This window comes from Dasypus novemcinctus, chromosome 24 (genome assembly GCF_030445035.2).
Source record: "Dasypus novemcinctus isolate mDasNov1 chromosome 24, mDasNov1.1.hap2, whole genome shotgun sequence".
Lineage (NCBI taxonomy): Eukaryota > Metazoa > Chordata > Mammalia > Cingulata > Dasypodidae > Dasypus > Dasypus novemcinctus.
The window spans coordinates 31,452,267-31,464,538 of NC_080696.1; the positions used below are offsets into that span (position 1 = coordinate 31,452,267).

At 56.2% G+C, this 12,272-nt stretch overlaps 1 protein-coding gene and 1 long non-coding RNA gene across 5 annotated transcripts; one reads left to right on the plus strand and one right to left on the minus strand.

Moving 5' to 3' along the window:
• Positions 1-212: 212 nt before the first annotated feature.
• Positions 213-11,276, minus strand: FAM110A (family with sequence similarity 110 member A). Of its 4 annotated transcripts, XM_071211620.1 has the most exons (3): positions 4,922-5,130; positions 2,628-2,673; positions 213-1,721 (listed from the first exon to the last, which is right to left on the minus strand). In XM_071211620.1, the coding sequence occupies exon 3, from the start codon at positions 1,623-1,625 to the stop codon at positions 738-740; it is 888 nt and encodes a 295-aa protein (XP_071067721.1). In that variant the 5' UTR covers positions 1,626-1,721; positions 2,628-2,673; positions 4,922-5,130; the 3' UTR covers positions 213-737. The 4 variants fall into 4 exon arrangements, 3 of the variants coding, with proteins under 3 accessions (XP_071067721.1, XP_058142815.1, XP_058142816.1); XM_058286832.2 differs by lacking the exons at positions 2,628-2,673; positions 4,922-5,130 and adding an exon at positions 10,997-11,276; XM_058286833.2 differs by lacking the exon at positions 2,628-2,673 and having other exon boundaries at positions 4,922-5,156.
• On the plus strand, positions 5,067-7,264 carry LOC139437493 (uncharacterized). Its single transcript, XR_011647306.1, has 4 exons — positions 5,067-5,286; positions 5,861-5,998; positions 6,228-6,348; positions 6,818-7,264. It is a non-coding gene; the product is annotated as an uncharacterized lncRNA (long non-coding RNA).
• Positions 11,277-12,272: the final 996 nt, after the last annotated feature.

Consider the following 12,272-nt stretch of genomic DNA (forward strand, 5'->3'; position numbering starts at 1 on the left):
CTTCTCTTTTATGAAAGAGGTTGACAAGCCCACTAGCCTCCCGGGCGGGTTACATGGAACTCCCGTGAGCAAGTCTCACGCCAGGCCAGCACTGACCTCACGCCCCACCAGATTCTGCAGTTTAAAATTATTGAATCTCAAAGACCCGACCCCAAGCCTGCTCTTCCCACCCTCTCCCCTTGTGAACACAGAAGGCTCTGAAGGCCTAGCCCTTGAGAAACAAGCATTTGTGTTTATTCACCAAGGGGCGGAAAGTCAGAGCAGTGCAGACTCTGAGCCAGTCTTCCTGTAGTCTACCCACCCAGGCCAGGCTGCCAGGAACCCGGAGAGCAGGGCATAGGCCACTTCTCCTGACCTCTGCCCCAGGGAAACAGAACCCACTGAGTAAGGAAGAGGAAGTCAGCAAAGGACAGAGGCCAAGGAAGGAAAGAGGAAAGAGCAGGTGGGCAGACAGGCATAGTGAGATCCCTCGGCCCCTCGCTCCCGGTGGGGAGGGCTAAGAGCCCCAAATCCAGCCCCATGAGAGGAACCATGGGAGAGGTAGTGGGTAGTCCCACGGTAAGAGGCAACTCTTCCCAGGGTCAGTCCTCCCCAGATGGATGCTGGCCCAGCCTCTAGGCCATACCCAGTTCACGAGAGGCAGCAGCCTCTGGTCTGCCCAGAGCCAGGGAATGGATCCAAGAGACGTCAGGTGACCACTCCTCTGTCCTGCAGCGGATGCCAAGTACATCGGAGGCCTAGCCCTCGGCCGCCGGGGTCTCCCGCGCCTGCCGCAATCCGTACAGCCATTTGATCACACGTGCGTTGCGCTCGACCACAGACACGCCATAGGGGACTCGCTCCCGGGCCCGCTCCTCAGCAGCGACAGAGCTACGGCGGGAGCGGTCCCCCTCAGAGCTGCCCGGCCCCGCACTGGGCCCGGCCAGGGACACGATGTCTGAGCTGGCCCGCGCCAGGTGGGTCACGCCCAGCCCCCGGGCCTCCTCCGGGTCCAGACCGCAGAAATTAAAAAAGCGCTCGAGGTCGGCCGCTGCCCGGGAGAAGCGCTCGCTCAGGTCTGACTTGGAGCGTTGCAAACCTGGAGGCCGGACTGGGCTGGAGGCGGCGGCAATGGCCGGTGTCGGGCAGGGCCGGGCAAGGCAGGCAAGCTGGGGGCGAACGTCCACTCGGCGGACCGCGGCTGTGCTGGGTGGTGGGCGTGGGGGCGTGGCTGGAGGGGCCGCGCAGGTTCCCTCTACCCACCCAGGGGTATGGCTGGCCTCGGCAGGGGACACTGGACTATCACACAAGTCGATAAGGCTGCTAAGGATGCCCAGGTCCAGCTGGGGCCGGCGGCCAGGGCCGGGCAGGACTCGCCGGCTGGGTGTGAGCACTGTGCGGCGAGTCCCAGGGCTGAAGAGTGGCTGTTTGGACAGCAGGGGCTGTACCGGTTCCTGGCGGGTGTTGGCCACATGCAAGCTCTTGACATACTTGGCCTTGTCAGCTTCCAGGCGCTCCACAGCACTAGGTTTCTGGGCTCCTCTGTCTGCTGGCCGCCGCAGCAAGTAGCCAGGGACCTTGGTCCGCAGGCGGAAGGGCAGGGCTGGGGCATCCGGGGCTCCAGGGGTCAGCGTGTCTACTGGCATAGCTGTTGCATAACCCAGGGGCTTCAGTCTGAGGAGACTGGGAAAATGAGAAGATGGAAATCCAGGAAGAAAGTTGGCAGCTGGACCCAGGCGACACTGCAGGGAAAGAAAGAGAGGATGAGCTGGCTCAGACAAAGGCTCCGCCAAGCTGAGAGAGGCTGGGGGCTCCTTCCCTATTATAAGGCAAAGGCCACGCCCCTTCTTCACAGGGAGCCAATAGCTGGCCGGAAGCAACTGCTGAATAGCTTGTGGCCCCACCCACACCCCCAACCTCCTCCCCCAGGGACCAGGCCCAGCTGCAGCAGGGAGAAAAAGGTGTCCAAGCAGAAAAGGCAGGGAAAGGCACACTTTATGGGAGCAGAGCAGGCCGCAGGCCCTGAACTGGGGGTTCAACCTCAGCGGGTCCTCTCAACAGCCCCATTTTGCAGACCAGGAAAGGGAAGCCGAGGGGGCCACACAGCTTGGTTAAACTAACAAGGCAAGTTGGCACCACTGCTCCAGGGAGGTCAGCTGGGCCAGTCCTTGGCCTCCATGTAGGGAGGTGCTGGTACAGGGGTGTTGGAGTTGGGTGACCAAGAGAAAGGGCCCCACACCCCACCGGACTGTCCACAGAGAGCCTGGTACCATCTCCACCCCTCAGCCACCCAAGCAGGAAGCCTCCCTGTGCCATCCACCAGCCTATACTTGCCTTGCCCCAGGCACAGAAGCAGAGCTAGTGCGGGGAGGAGCACAGAAAATCCCCACCCTGCCCCAGTGGAATCCAGACACCCGTCAGCTTCCGGTTCGGCAGTCAAATGCCAACCCCATGGTGATCTATAGATACTGTGGGTTGGGAAAGCCAGCCCTGAAGCAGGAAATGCCCAAGATCACAAAGCCCTCTGCAGAGGCATCCGGCAGCCCGTCCACCCACCAGCAGCCACGGGATGGGCACTCAGAGGCAAGTGTCCACTTGGTCACCCAAGGTATGTGTAGTTTGTCCCAGGCATTATGCCACTGCTGTACCTGCTTCCAAGGGATGGTCAGGGCCACAAAGCCGCCTCCAACTCTCCTGGGGATGGGGCAGAAGAAAGCAAGCTCAAAGACCAAGCCCCCAACCTTCTAATTTGTAAAATGCATGGGGGGAGCCTAGACTAGGTGATCCCTAAGAGGACTCAGAGCTCAGGCCATCTAGACCTGTGCTGTCCAACTCAATAGCCACTAGCCACGATGCACTTTAACTATACATTTTAATTAACTAAAATTTTAAAATTTAGTTCCTGAATCACACTAGCCACATTTTACAAGAGTTCAATAGCTACATGTAGCCAGAGGTCCCTGAACAGGCAACGCAGATGAGCGCGTTCCCACCACTATAGAGAGCAGCGCAAATGGACAGTCCCACCTGGACATCCAGAATTCCAGGATGGGGGTGGGGCAGAGATCCCTACTATGTGCTGGAGATCATTCTCCCTTGTAATCCTCCAACAAGCATGTGAGGTGGGTCATTATCACCCCCTATTACAAATGGAGAGACTGAGGCTCAGAGATTGACTATCCCAGGTCCCAAAGCAGATGAACAAGGCATGAATTCAAATGACACCTATGCTGACTACCCCGATTTGAGCACTGCACCTGTCTCTCCCTGGTCTTCCTTACCCTGGTGACTATTTCTTTGCTGTTTATCACTCACCACCTTCACAAGGACCACATAACTCACTCCTCTAGTATGCTGGTTGTTGTTTTACTCTTTTTCATTTCCCCACCCCCACGTTAGCTCAAGGAGGGCAGGAGTTTTTGTCTTTGCTCCTTGAATCTCATTTCAAGACAATGCCCAACACATAGTAGGTATTCAATAAATACGTGTTGACTCGAAATATCCACGGGGCCGAGATGTTACGGGGCAAACCTAGGATGAACTGGAGAGGGGCACATCCCACCCTCTGCAAGTCCAAGGTGTTAGAAGTAGGATCCTCTAGGCAGTCAGAACTGTGAAAACTAGAGTCGTAATTCAAAGCACTGCATGCGCCAGGCAAACAAAACAAGCATATCTGCCCCTCCCCATACCTGACTGGCCCCTGAACCACCAGTGGGGGACCTCTGCAGCAGGGGAGGAGCAGAAGCAACCCTGGGGGCTGTTAGGGAGCAGGGATGAGGTAGGGAGAAGGGCTTGGCCCCACTCCCGACCCCAGTCCCAACCTCCAATAGACCTCTTGGGAGAGAAAGGGGGGGGGCGATGGAGGCCTTGCTGAACCCCATCCAGGCAGCCAGACTCTGCCCCACCCCAGCCAGGGCCGCTGCCTCCCAAACCAGTCCAACCCGTCGGCTTGTTCCCTTCCAGGCACCGTCAGCGGAGGCAGAGGGAGGAAGGAGGTCAGACGGGCAGGGCCGGGGCAGGAGTCCCGCGCTCCCCCGTTCCCCCTTCGGCCTGATTTGCGGTCCCCAGGCTCTTCTCTGCGGGTCAAACTCGAGGAAGCCAGCGAGCTTCGAAGGCTCGGGCTCGCCCGCGGTGCACCTGGCGCGAGGCAGCTGGCGCGAGGCGCTGCGCCTGAGACACGGTTTCCTTATCTGTGAAATGCGGATAAAAATAGACCTTCCCAAGGCTCCGGGTCACTGGAGAACGCAGGCCAAGGACTTGCCTCTGTACCTAGCAAAAAGGCGCACTCCATGAACCTCGCTTCTTGATTTTACTATTATTTTGACACCAAACTGCAGGCCGCCCCCCCTGGCAGGAGTCTCCAAGCACCCTAGGAAAGGGTCTCAGGCCGAGCCGCGGACCCAGGAGGCTCAGGAGGGAGGCTCATCAGTCCGCTAACCTAAGCAAGCTCCACTTCTCAGGTGGGCTTGAACGTCCCCCGAGGCCTCCTCTCACGCCCCACACCCGGCTGCCGGCCCCAGGCGAGGAGCTGCCGACGCTGCCGACCAGCGCTCCCCAGTGTGCCGGTCCCGAGCCCATCTCCTTGGCATCCGCGAGCCACCGGCTCTTCCCGCGTCGGCCTCAGCAGGCCGCGGGGCCCGGGCCGGTTACCGGGCGTGAGGGGCCGAGTTCGCCCCGGGCCTGGGTCTGCCGTTCCTCTCCAGGGAAGCAATCTTGGGGACTCCCGGCGGCGGAGGGGAGCGCAGCGGGGCGGGACGCTGTGTGGCGCCGGCCGCTCGCCGCCCCTCTCTGAGCGCCAGGGGGCCTGGCTCCCAAACGCGGCGGCGGACGGCAGGAGCCTGTCATGACCGCCCGGCCCACCCGCGCCTTCCCGAGGCGGGACAGGTGCTCGCGCTGCCCCCCACCCCCGGGCAGGGCGCCCCAAGCCCCGGCCCGCACGTACCTGGCTGCTCCCGCGCCGCTGCCCTGCGCTCTCCGCCCCGACCCACCTGAGGCTCAGGGTAGCCCGCGTTTGCGCAACTTCCGGCGGCCGCGGGCAGGGCGAGCCCGCCAGCCCAGGTGTTACCCGAAAAGGGGGCCGAGAGCCGGGCAGGGGGCGGAACCCGAGCCCAGCGGGGCGCCCCCGGCCCCGGGCCGCCCGGGGCCGTGCCGGGAATCTACCCGGAGGCGGGGCCGCCCTCCCCGCAGCTGTGCGGGCCGCACGCACCTGGCACCTGCCGTGGCGCCCTTCTTAGAGGTGGAAAGCCTGAGCCGCTGGGAGGCACAGTCACGAGCACCACCAGTTAACGCTCACTGTGCCGGGCAAGGGTAAGTGCTTTTGCCGGCATTAATTAGCCCATTTTAATTTTCCCAACTCTATGAGGGGAGCTCTGTTATTATCCCCATTCGAGGAACACAGAACTGAGGCTGCTACAGGCCGAGTTATTTGCCCAAAGTCACCTAGGGGAGGACAACCCGGGTACCTTCCCTGCAGACCAGGCCACAATGCCACCCCTTTCTAGCTGTGTGTCCCTGGGAATGTTGCTGGACCTCTCTGGTCCTCCATTCTGTCAAGTGAGGAGAGTCCTGCCTTCCAGGCCAGGTCAGTGGGAGCTCTAAGGGCTTGAGGGTGCCCGTAAGAAACTTTGTGCCAGCTGGAAAAATGAGTAACAAATTACTAATAATATAAGAATAATCATAACTAGAATTGCTTGGTGCCAGGCACTGTCAGGAACTAATAGTAACAAAAGCAACAAATGATTTTCCTAATAAAATAAGTAAGAACTAAATCTTTCCTGAGCACTTTCCTTTTACCGGGAACTGTTCTAAGCTCTTTGTATATGTTATTTAATGCTCACACCCATCCTGTGAGGTAGGTACTACAATGATGCCCATTTTACAGATGAGAAAACTGAGACCCAGAAAGGTGGAGCCACTCTCTTATGGTCAAACAGCTGGTTAAACACCAGAACTGGGGTTTGATCCAGGCCTGGGTCTGGGAAGGAGACAGTCTTCAGTGTTGGCTCTGGCCACTCACCAGGTATGTCCAGCTCCTGAGGATGATATAGCCTCCCACGATGGCCCAGAGGGAGAAGCCACCTCAGGAGCCACTTCCTGGCTATGGCGCTGGGCCTCTGTTTCTTCAGTTGTAAAATGGGGATGATAATGGCAATGTTTTTTCCAACAGAAATCAGATTTCATCACCGCTCTGTTTAAACCCTCCCGTAGCTCCCCAATGCCTCAGATTAAAATCTGAACTCTCCACTCAGCCCTAGGGTCCCCCAGGATCCAGCCCCTGCCTACCTCGTCCCCAGCCTCTCCTGCTCTAGCCACACTGCCCTCCACGTCGTTCCTGAACACACCAATGCCTCAGGGCCTTTGCATCTGCTGGTAACTGCCTCCTTTTTTTTTTTTTTAAAGATTATTTATTTATTTAATTCCCCCCCTCCCCTGGTTGTCTGTTCTTGGTGTCTATTTGCTGCGTCTTGTTTCTTTGTCCGCTTCTGTTGTCGTCAGCGGCACAGGAAGTGTGGGCGGCGCCATTCCTGGGCAGGCCACTCTTTCTTTTCACGCTGGGCAGCTTTCCTCACGGGCGCACTCCTTGCACGTGGGGCTCCCTCACGCGGGGGACACCCTTGCGTGGCACGGCACTCCTTGTGCGCATCAGCGCTGCGCATGGCCATGGTAACTGCCTCCTTTAGGTCTCACCTTGAATATCACCTCCTCAGAGAGGCTTCCCAGACCACCCTGACAGGCCCCCACCAATTCTCTCTCAGTCCCATTTGCTCCTTGTCACGCATTCATCATGTCATTTCCGATATTCACTTATTTGCCTCCGTGCTTCCTGTCTCCTCCACAGGGCTTCGAGCTCCACCACACCCTTCTGTACTCCTCCTCTGGGGACCAAGCACAAGAGGAATAACCATTGGTCACGTGGCTGGATCCCAGTACATCCCAAAGGCCCCTCAGTGCCAAGGATCTACACCCCACCTGAAGACACCCCTCTTTCCCTGCCCTATTCTACTCCTCCTCCAGCCTCAAGTCACCCTCCTTCAAGCTGGGCTCTGGCCACCTCCAGCTGAGGCCTGTTTTTTCTCCAAATATGCCACATCCAGTTCTTTGCCCATGCTGGGTCCCTGGCCAACTCTGTAGGGCATGAGAGCCTGGGCTCATCCAGGCTGCCTGGGCTCAAACCCCAGCTTCACCACGCCTCACTTTCCCCAACTGTAAAACGGGACTCCTAACAGTGCTGCCCTCCTGGTGTGAGGCCTATGTGTGACAAATGCCATTAAAGTGTGAGCTGTGATGACTAGTCAACCAACCAGAGCGCCCAGCTCTGGGAGAGGCCTTCGTCAGAGTTAGAAATCTGAAAGCAGCATGCATAACAGTTAAGAGGGCCGAGTCCGGGGCCAGACTGCCTGGATTCCAGCCCCAGTTCTGGGTGACCTTATACAAATTACCAAGTTCCCTTGTGCTCAGTTTCCCTCTGTAAGATAGAAATGACAAGAGCAGTAACTCCCTTAAATCAGAGTTGAGGGCATTAAATGGGCTCATACTTTAAAGTACGCAGCACATCATGAGTGCCTGAGAGGAACTGGTGAGGTTTTTTGTCGAGGGCGTGGGAGGGGTGTTTTCTGATGTTTACAACGTCCATGGCATTCGGCGCGCTCCCCTCTTCCACCTGCCTCTCTTTCCTCCCAGTGGAAGCCTGGACTTGAGGGGAGTCAGGGAGGGCCCCACAGGCCCCAGAGGGGGATCACCGCGGCTCCAGGCAGCAGGGCGGGGGCCCCGGCCGGTGGGGCACCCCCAGCTCGATTTCAGCGCAGCTGTCCAGGTCAGGGACATGCAGCTGGGCAGCCTCCAGGGCCGAGCCGGCCCCCTGCTATTTCTGGAGTTTCTCCAGACGCCCATGCCCCGGCCTGCCCGGGACTCGGCCTTACCCAGGGAGGCCCAAGCACAAACCGCAGGAAGGGAGAAGTGAGCAGGTGTGGGAGGGCTGCTCCCCCGCTGCCCACCTCCACCACCTGGATCCTCCAGGCCTCAGTTTACTTCTCTGAAAATGGGGACAAGGGGCATGCAGTGGGGACTGAGTGAACGATACCACATGTAAAGCCTTAGAGAAGGGCCTGGCACACAGGGACAGCCTTCTGCACTGGCCTGAGCCTTAGGGCTCTCCATCATGGCTCCGTACCTCAGCCCAGAAGTGGGAAGAAACTTGCCCAAAGTCACACAGCAAATCAGTGACCGATCATGGGTAGGGCAGCGGTTCTCATAATTAACTACATAAATTTATAGCATCATAATTTTTATATATATATATATATATATATATATATATATATATATATATATATATATATATATATATAAAATAACATATAATAATTTTCAACCAGGTGGGTAATACATTCACTTGGTTCAAAATTCAAAAGCTATAAATGGGAATGGAGTAACAAAAGTCCCTCCTACCCCTGTCCCCAGTCTCCCTCCCCATAGGCACCACTGTGACCAGATACTTGTGACCTTCCAGGGAGATTTTTAGGCAGACAGGCAAGTATGGCTGTATAATCATTCTCTCTCTCTCTTTTTTTTTTTTATGTTGCACGTGCTGTTTGCACCCTTGCTCTTTTTCATCAATAAAAGGTATTGTTCTGGGTGCCACATGGCACAGAAAGAGCAGCCTTGTCCCTGTTCACAGCTGCACAGTATTATTTCCCATCAGCTCCTACTGATGGGCAGGTTGTAAGTGTCCAGTCTCTGCCTATTACAAACCAGGCTGCAGCCTCATTGCATCTATAGTATTTTTTTTTCCTTGAAAAATTGTCTGGAAGGGAGACAGCGGAGGCAAGGGCATGCACTTGAAACCATGACAGAGAGGGCGGGACTACACTCAGTGGAGGCTATGCAAGTTGACCTCCCAACAGCATAACATACAGCCAATCTTCATTAAAGGTTAGGTTTAGTTGTTGTGAATGTTATCACTGTCCTGGAATCATCCCCAGGCTGGTGGACCCTTCCACTCTCTAACGATGCTGAGGGGTGGGGATGAGATGGGGGGCGGCTCGTCCTAGGCCAGCAAGGGTAACATGGACAGACAGGGTAGCTGCTAGCCAGTGTCGTCAAAAGAGATGCCAGCAGCCCTCGCATCAATCCCACCCAACCCCCCTCGCATCAGTCCCACCTCCCACCTTTTTCAACACGAAGCACCAAGCCCAGAGGCACCCAGCCTGACTCAGGAGTTCTCTCGCCCATCATCTCCATCCTGGAAACATTTTTTCAGTGCCCACCACTAAAGCCCAGAAGGACTCAGGTGCTGATACCCTCTCTACTGTACAGATGGGAAACTGAGGCCACAGAGGGCCACAGACTTGCCTGAGGTTACACAGCCAACCAGCAACAAAGGCAGGACGGAGTTCAGATCTCTGCCTCCTGGTGCATGTGTTTCCTCTAAACCCGTGGCCTCAAATGGCCCAAATGTCAGGGGCAGACTCTGGCCTGCCCTGGTGACCGCATGCTGCTTCTCCCCAGCCAGGGCCCCATCCCACCTCAAGCTTGTTCTGCCAGTGCACTCTTACCCTTGATTCTCCCTCTGCCAGGAGTGTTCCCCCCACCTGTTGGAGCTTCCCCATCCTTCAGATCTCAATCCAAACACCCCTTCCCCAGACCCTTCCCTGAGCACCCCCAGACTGGCGTAGAGGCCCCATTAAACCCTCTCAGAGCCCTCACTATTGCAGCACTTGTCCCACTAAAATTTTACATTGACACGTGTGATTACATACGTCAGGCATGTGATTATTATTACAGGATAGTGTCACCATTTCTGATTTCCCCTTTTGCCTCAGACTTCAGTGTGGCTTGGCACAGCACTGTGGTTCCTGTTCCTGTAATGATGATTTGTTCATCATGGATTACTTTTTTTGCATTACTTTTTATTTTCAAAAACATTTTGGTGAGATATTTATTTTTGGCATCCCAAAATTTTGCATTAAGGTGAGTGCCCCACTTGCTAGCCCCTGCCCTGCATCACATTCCAGCAAGGGAAGATAATAAACTTTCTAATAAGTGGAATTTGTGTGACATCAGATGGGACAAATGCTACTAAGAAAACAAAATAGGTAGGGCAAGAGCAGGGAGGATGAAATCAATAAACATTTGTTGAGTGAATGAAAGGCTTGTTTCCCCTGACTTCCCTGAGCTCCTCTCCCCAAAGCCAGGAAGAGGGCCCGAGAGAGGATAAGCAACTTCCCTGTGAAGAGATCTAAACTCTCACATCTATGATTCTGAATGTCTAGGATTCTAAAAGATGGGAGCTAGATGCATTAGGTGCCAACTCCACATCTGCCAAGTCTGACTGTGTGACTTAGGTAGGGCAAGGGGCTTAACTTCTCAGAACCTCGGTCTCCCATCCTGCAAAAGGAGACCCAACAATGGCAACCTGGGGAAAAAGTCAGTCACTAACTGGTGCCCCTTCCAGTTTGGTACCCAAAGGTCCACCTGTCCACGTGTCCAACTCCAAAGTCTCTGGTGACTAGTGGCTTTGGCTTAAGGGCTAATCCTTCCCCTGCCCCGAACCTGGGGCAGATTCCCAAGAGGCCAGCGGCGATTCCGGGAGCCAGATCATCTGCTGCCCTCCCCACATACAGTCAGAAATGCCAGTCCCACCTGATTCCCCCAGAGCAACCCTTTGAGAGGGGCAGCGCTGGAATTGAAACCCCATAGGCGGAAGAGCCCCAAATGAACCCTGAGTCCAACCGCCATTGTTCTGGGGAAAGGAAGTCAGACGTCTTCTTATTCTTGTTAGAGGCTGAAAGGTGGAGCGGAAAGCCCTAATTGGATTCTCTGCCAGACATCTCCTGACCGGGCCGCTTGCCCCTTTGAGTCGCAGGGTCCTCGTCTGTGAAATGGGTAGCACCGCCTTCCGGCAAGTACGACACAATGAGGACGCATACAGCCGGCGCTCGGTGAACGGTGCCACCCCCTCCCACCCCACCTCTACGCCCCTAGGCCCGGGCTCGCGCCCCGGACCACCCGCGCTCACCTGAGCCGGCGCAACACGAGTCCCGCCAGCTCCAGCGCAGGTCTTGGGAGGGCTGACAGCTCGGACCCGGGCTGGAAGTGGCCGCTCCCAACGCGGCCCGGGAGGCCTCAGCCCCGCGTGGAAACCCGCAGGGAGCCCTACGGAGCTGTTCTCTGCACCCGAGATGACCGAGGACCCCTGGCGGTGAGAAGGCCCCCACCGGAGCGGAGGTTCCCCGGGGCGCGAAGGAAGAGAAAGGGGAAGTGAGCGCACCGCTACACTCCCACACCCCCACTCGCCAGAATGGTTCGCCCCGGATATCCTGATTGGTTCCACGCTTCCGTTCGAACGCCGCGGGGCCGGGGTTGCCAGGCGACCGCTTAGCTTCGGCGTCCGGGTTGAGACCCGGCAGTTCCGCCACCCTGACCCTCTGCTCTCCGCCTGCCCCGCGTTCTTCCGTCGGCTGCTTTGGTCTTGCAGCCAGTTTCTTTCCTTTCGTTTTCCCTCCGCCTCTCTACCCGGGGACTTACTTCTAGTTCTCGGCTGGAAGAGGCCCCAGTTACCGACTTTCGGCTGGTTTCTGGTCCCGACTTTGCAAACGACTTGCTATATGACCTTGGGCAAGCCCCTTCCCCACTATGTTGCCCTAACTGCACAGTGATGAGTAGGTTAGTTCTTAAATGGCCTTGTCCAGAGTCCCGAAACTTACCCTAAGTAAATGATCGAAGATGTAACAGAAGATTGTTATAGCCCAGCGTTATGCACTATAGCAAAAGAATGGAAACAACTGCCCAGTGAAACAAGATTGGTTATACAAGTCCATCCAGTGGAATACAGTAAGAGGTAACTTTGAGGGTTTTTTTTTTACATGAGGCACCTTTATATGATATACCTCTCAGTGCTGACCATAACTCACCTGAGAAAAGTGCTTTTAATTACCCCCATTTTCTGATGAGGAATATTATACAGCCATTAAAATAATGTAGTTAAGAGCAAGATGGTAGCGGAGTAAGGAGCTCCTAGAGTCAACTCCTGCAACAGCACAATTAGTTAACACCCAGAACTCTCTGGAGCTAGCTGAAGCACCTGTTTGGGGGCTTCAGGAGGCCAGAAGGGCATCCTGCAACATCCTTGAAGAAATGGAAGAAGGAGGCTGCCCATCTGCAGAGAAGACTCGTAAATAGAGTGCTCCACGCCCCAAAGGCCGGTGCCTATCCTCCACTGGAGGCACAAGCCGCCTCCGGAGCTGTTCCGCGACTGGAATTGAAAGCTCCACTTCCCCAAAACGGGGGAGGAA

What these genes read in the sequence shown, in the direction of transcription:
- FAM110A (XM_058286832.2), bottom strand. Translation starts at nt 1,625, where the DNA reads ATGCCAGTAGACACGCTGACCCCTGGAGCCCCGGATGCCCCAGCCCTG.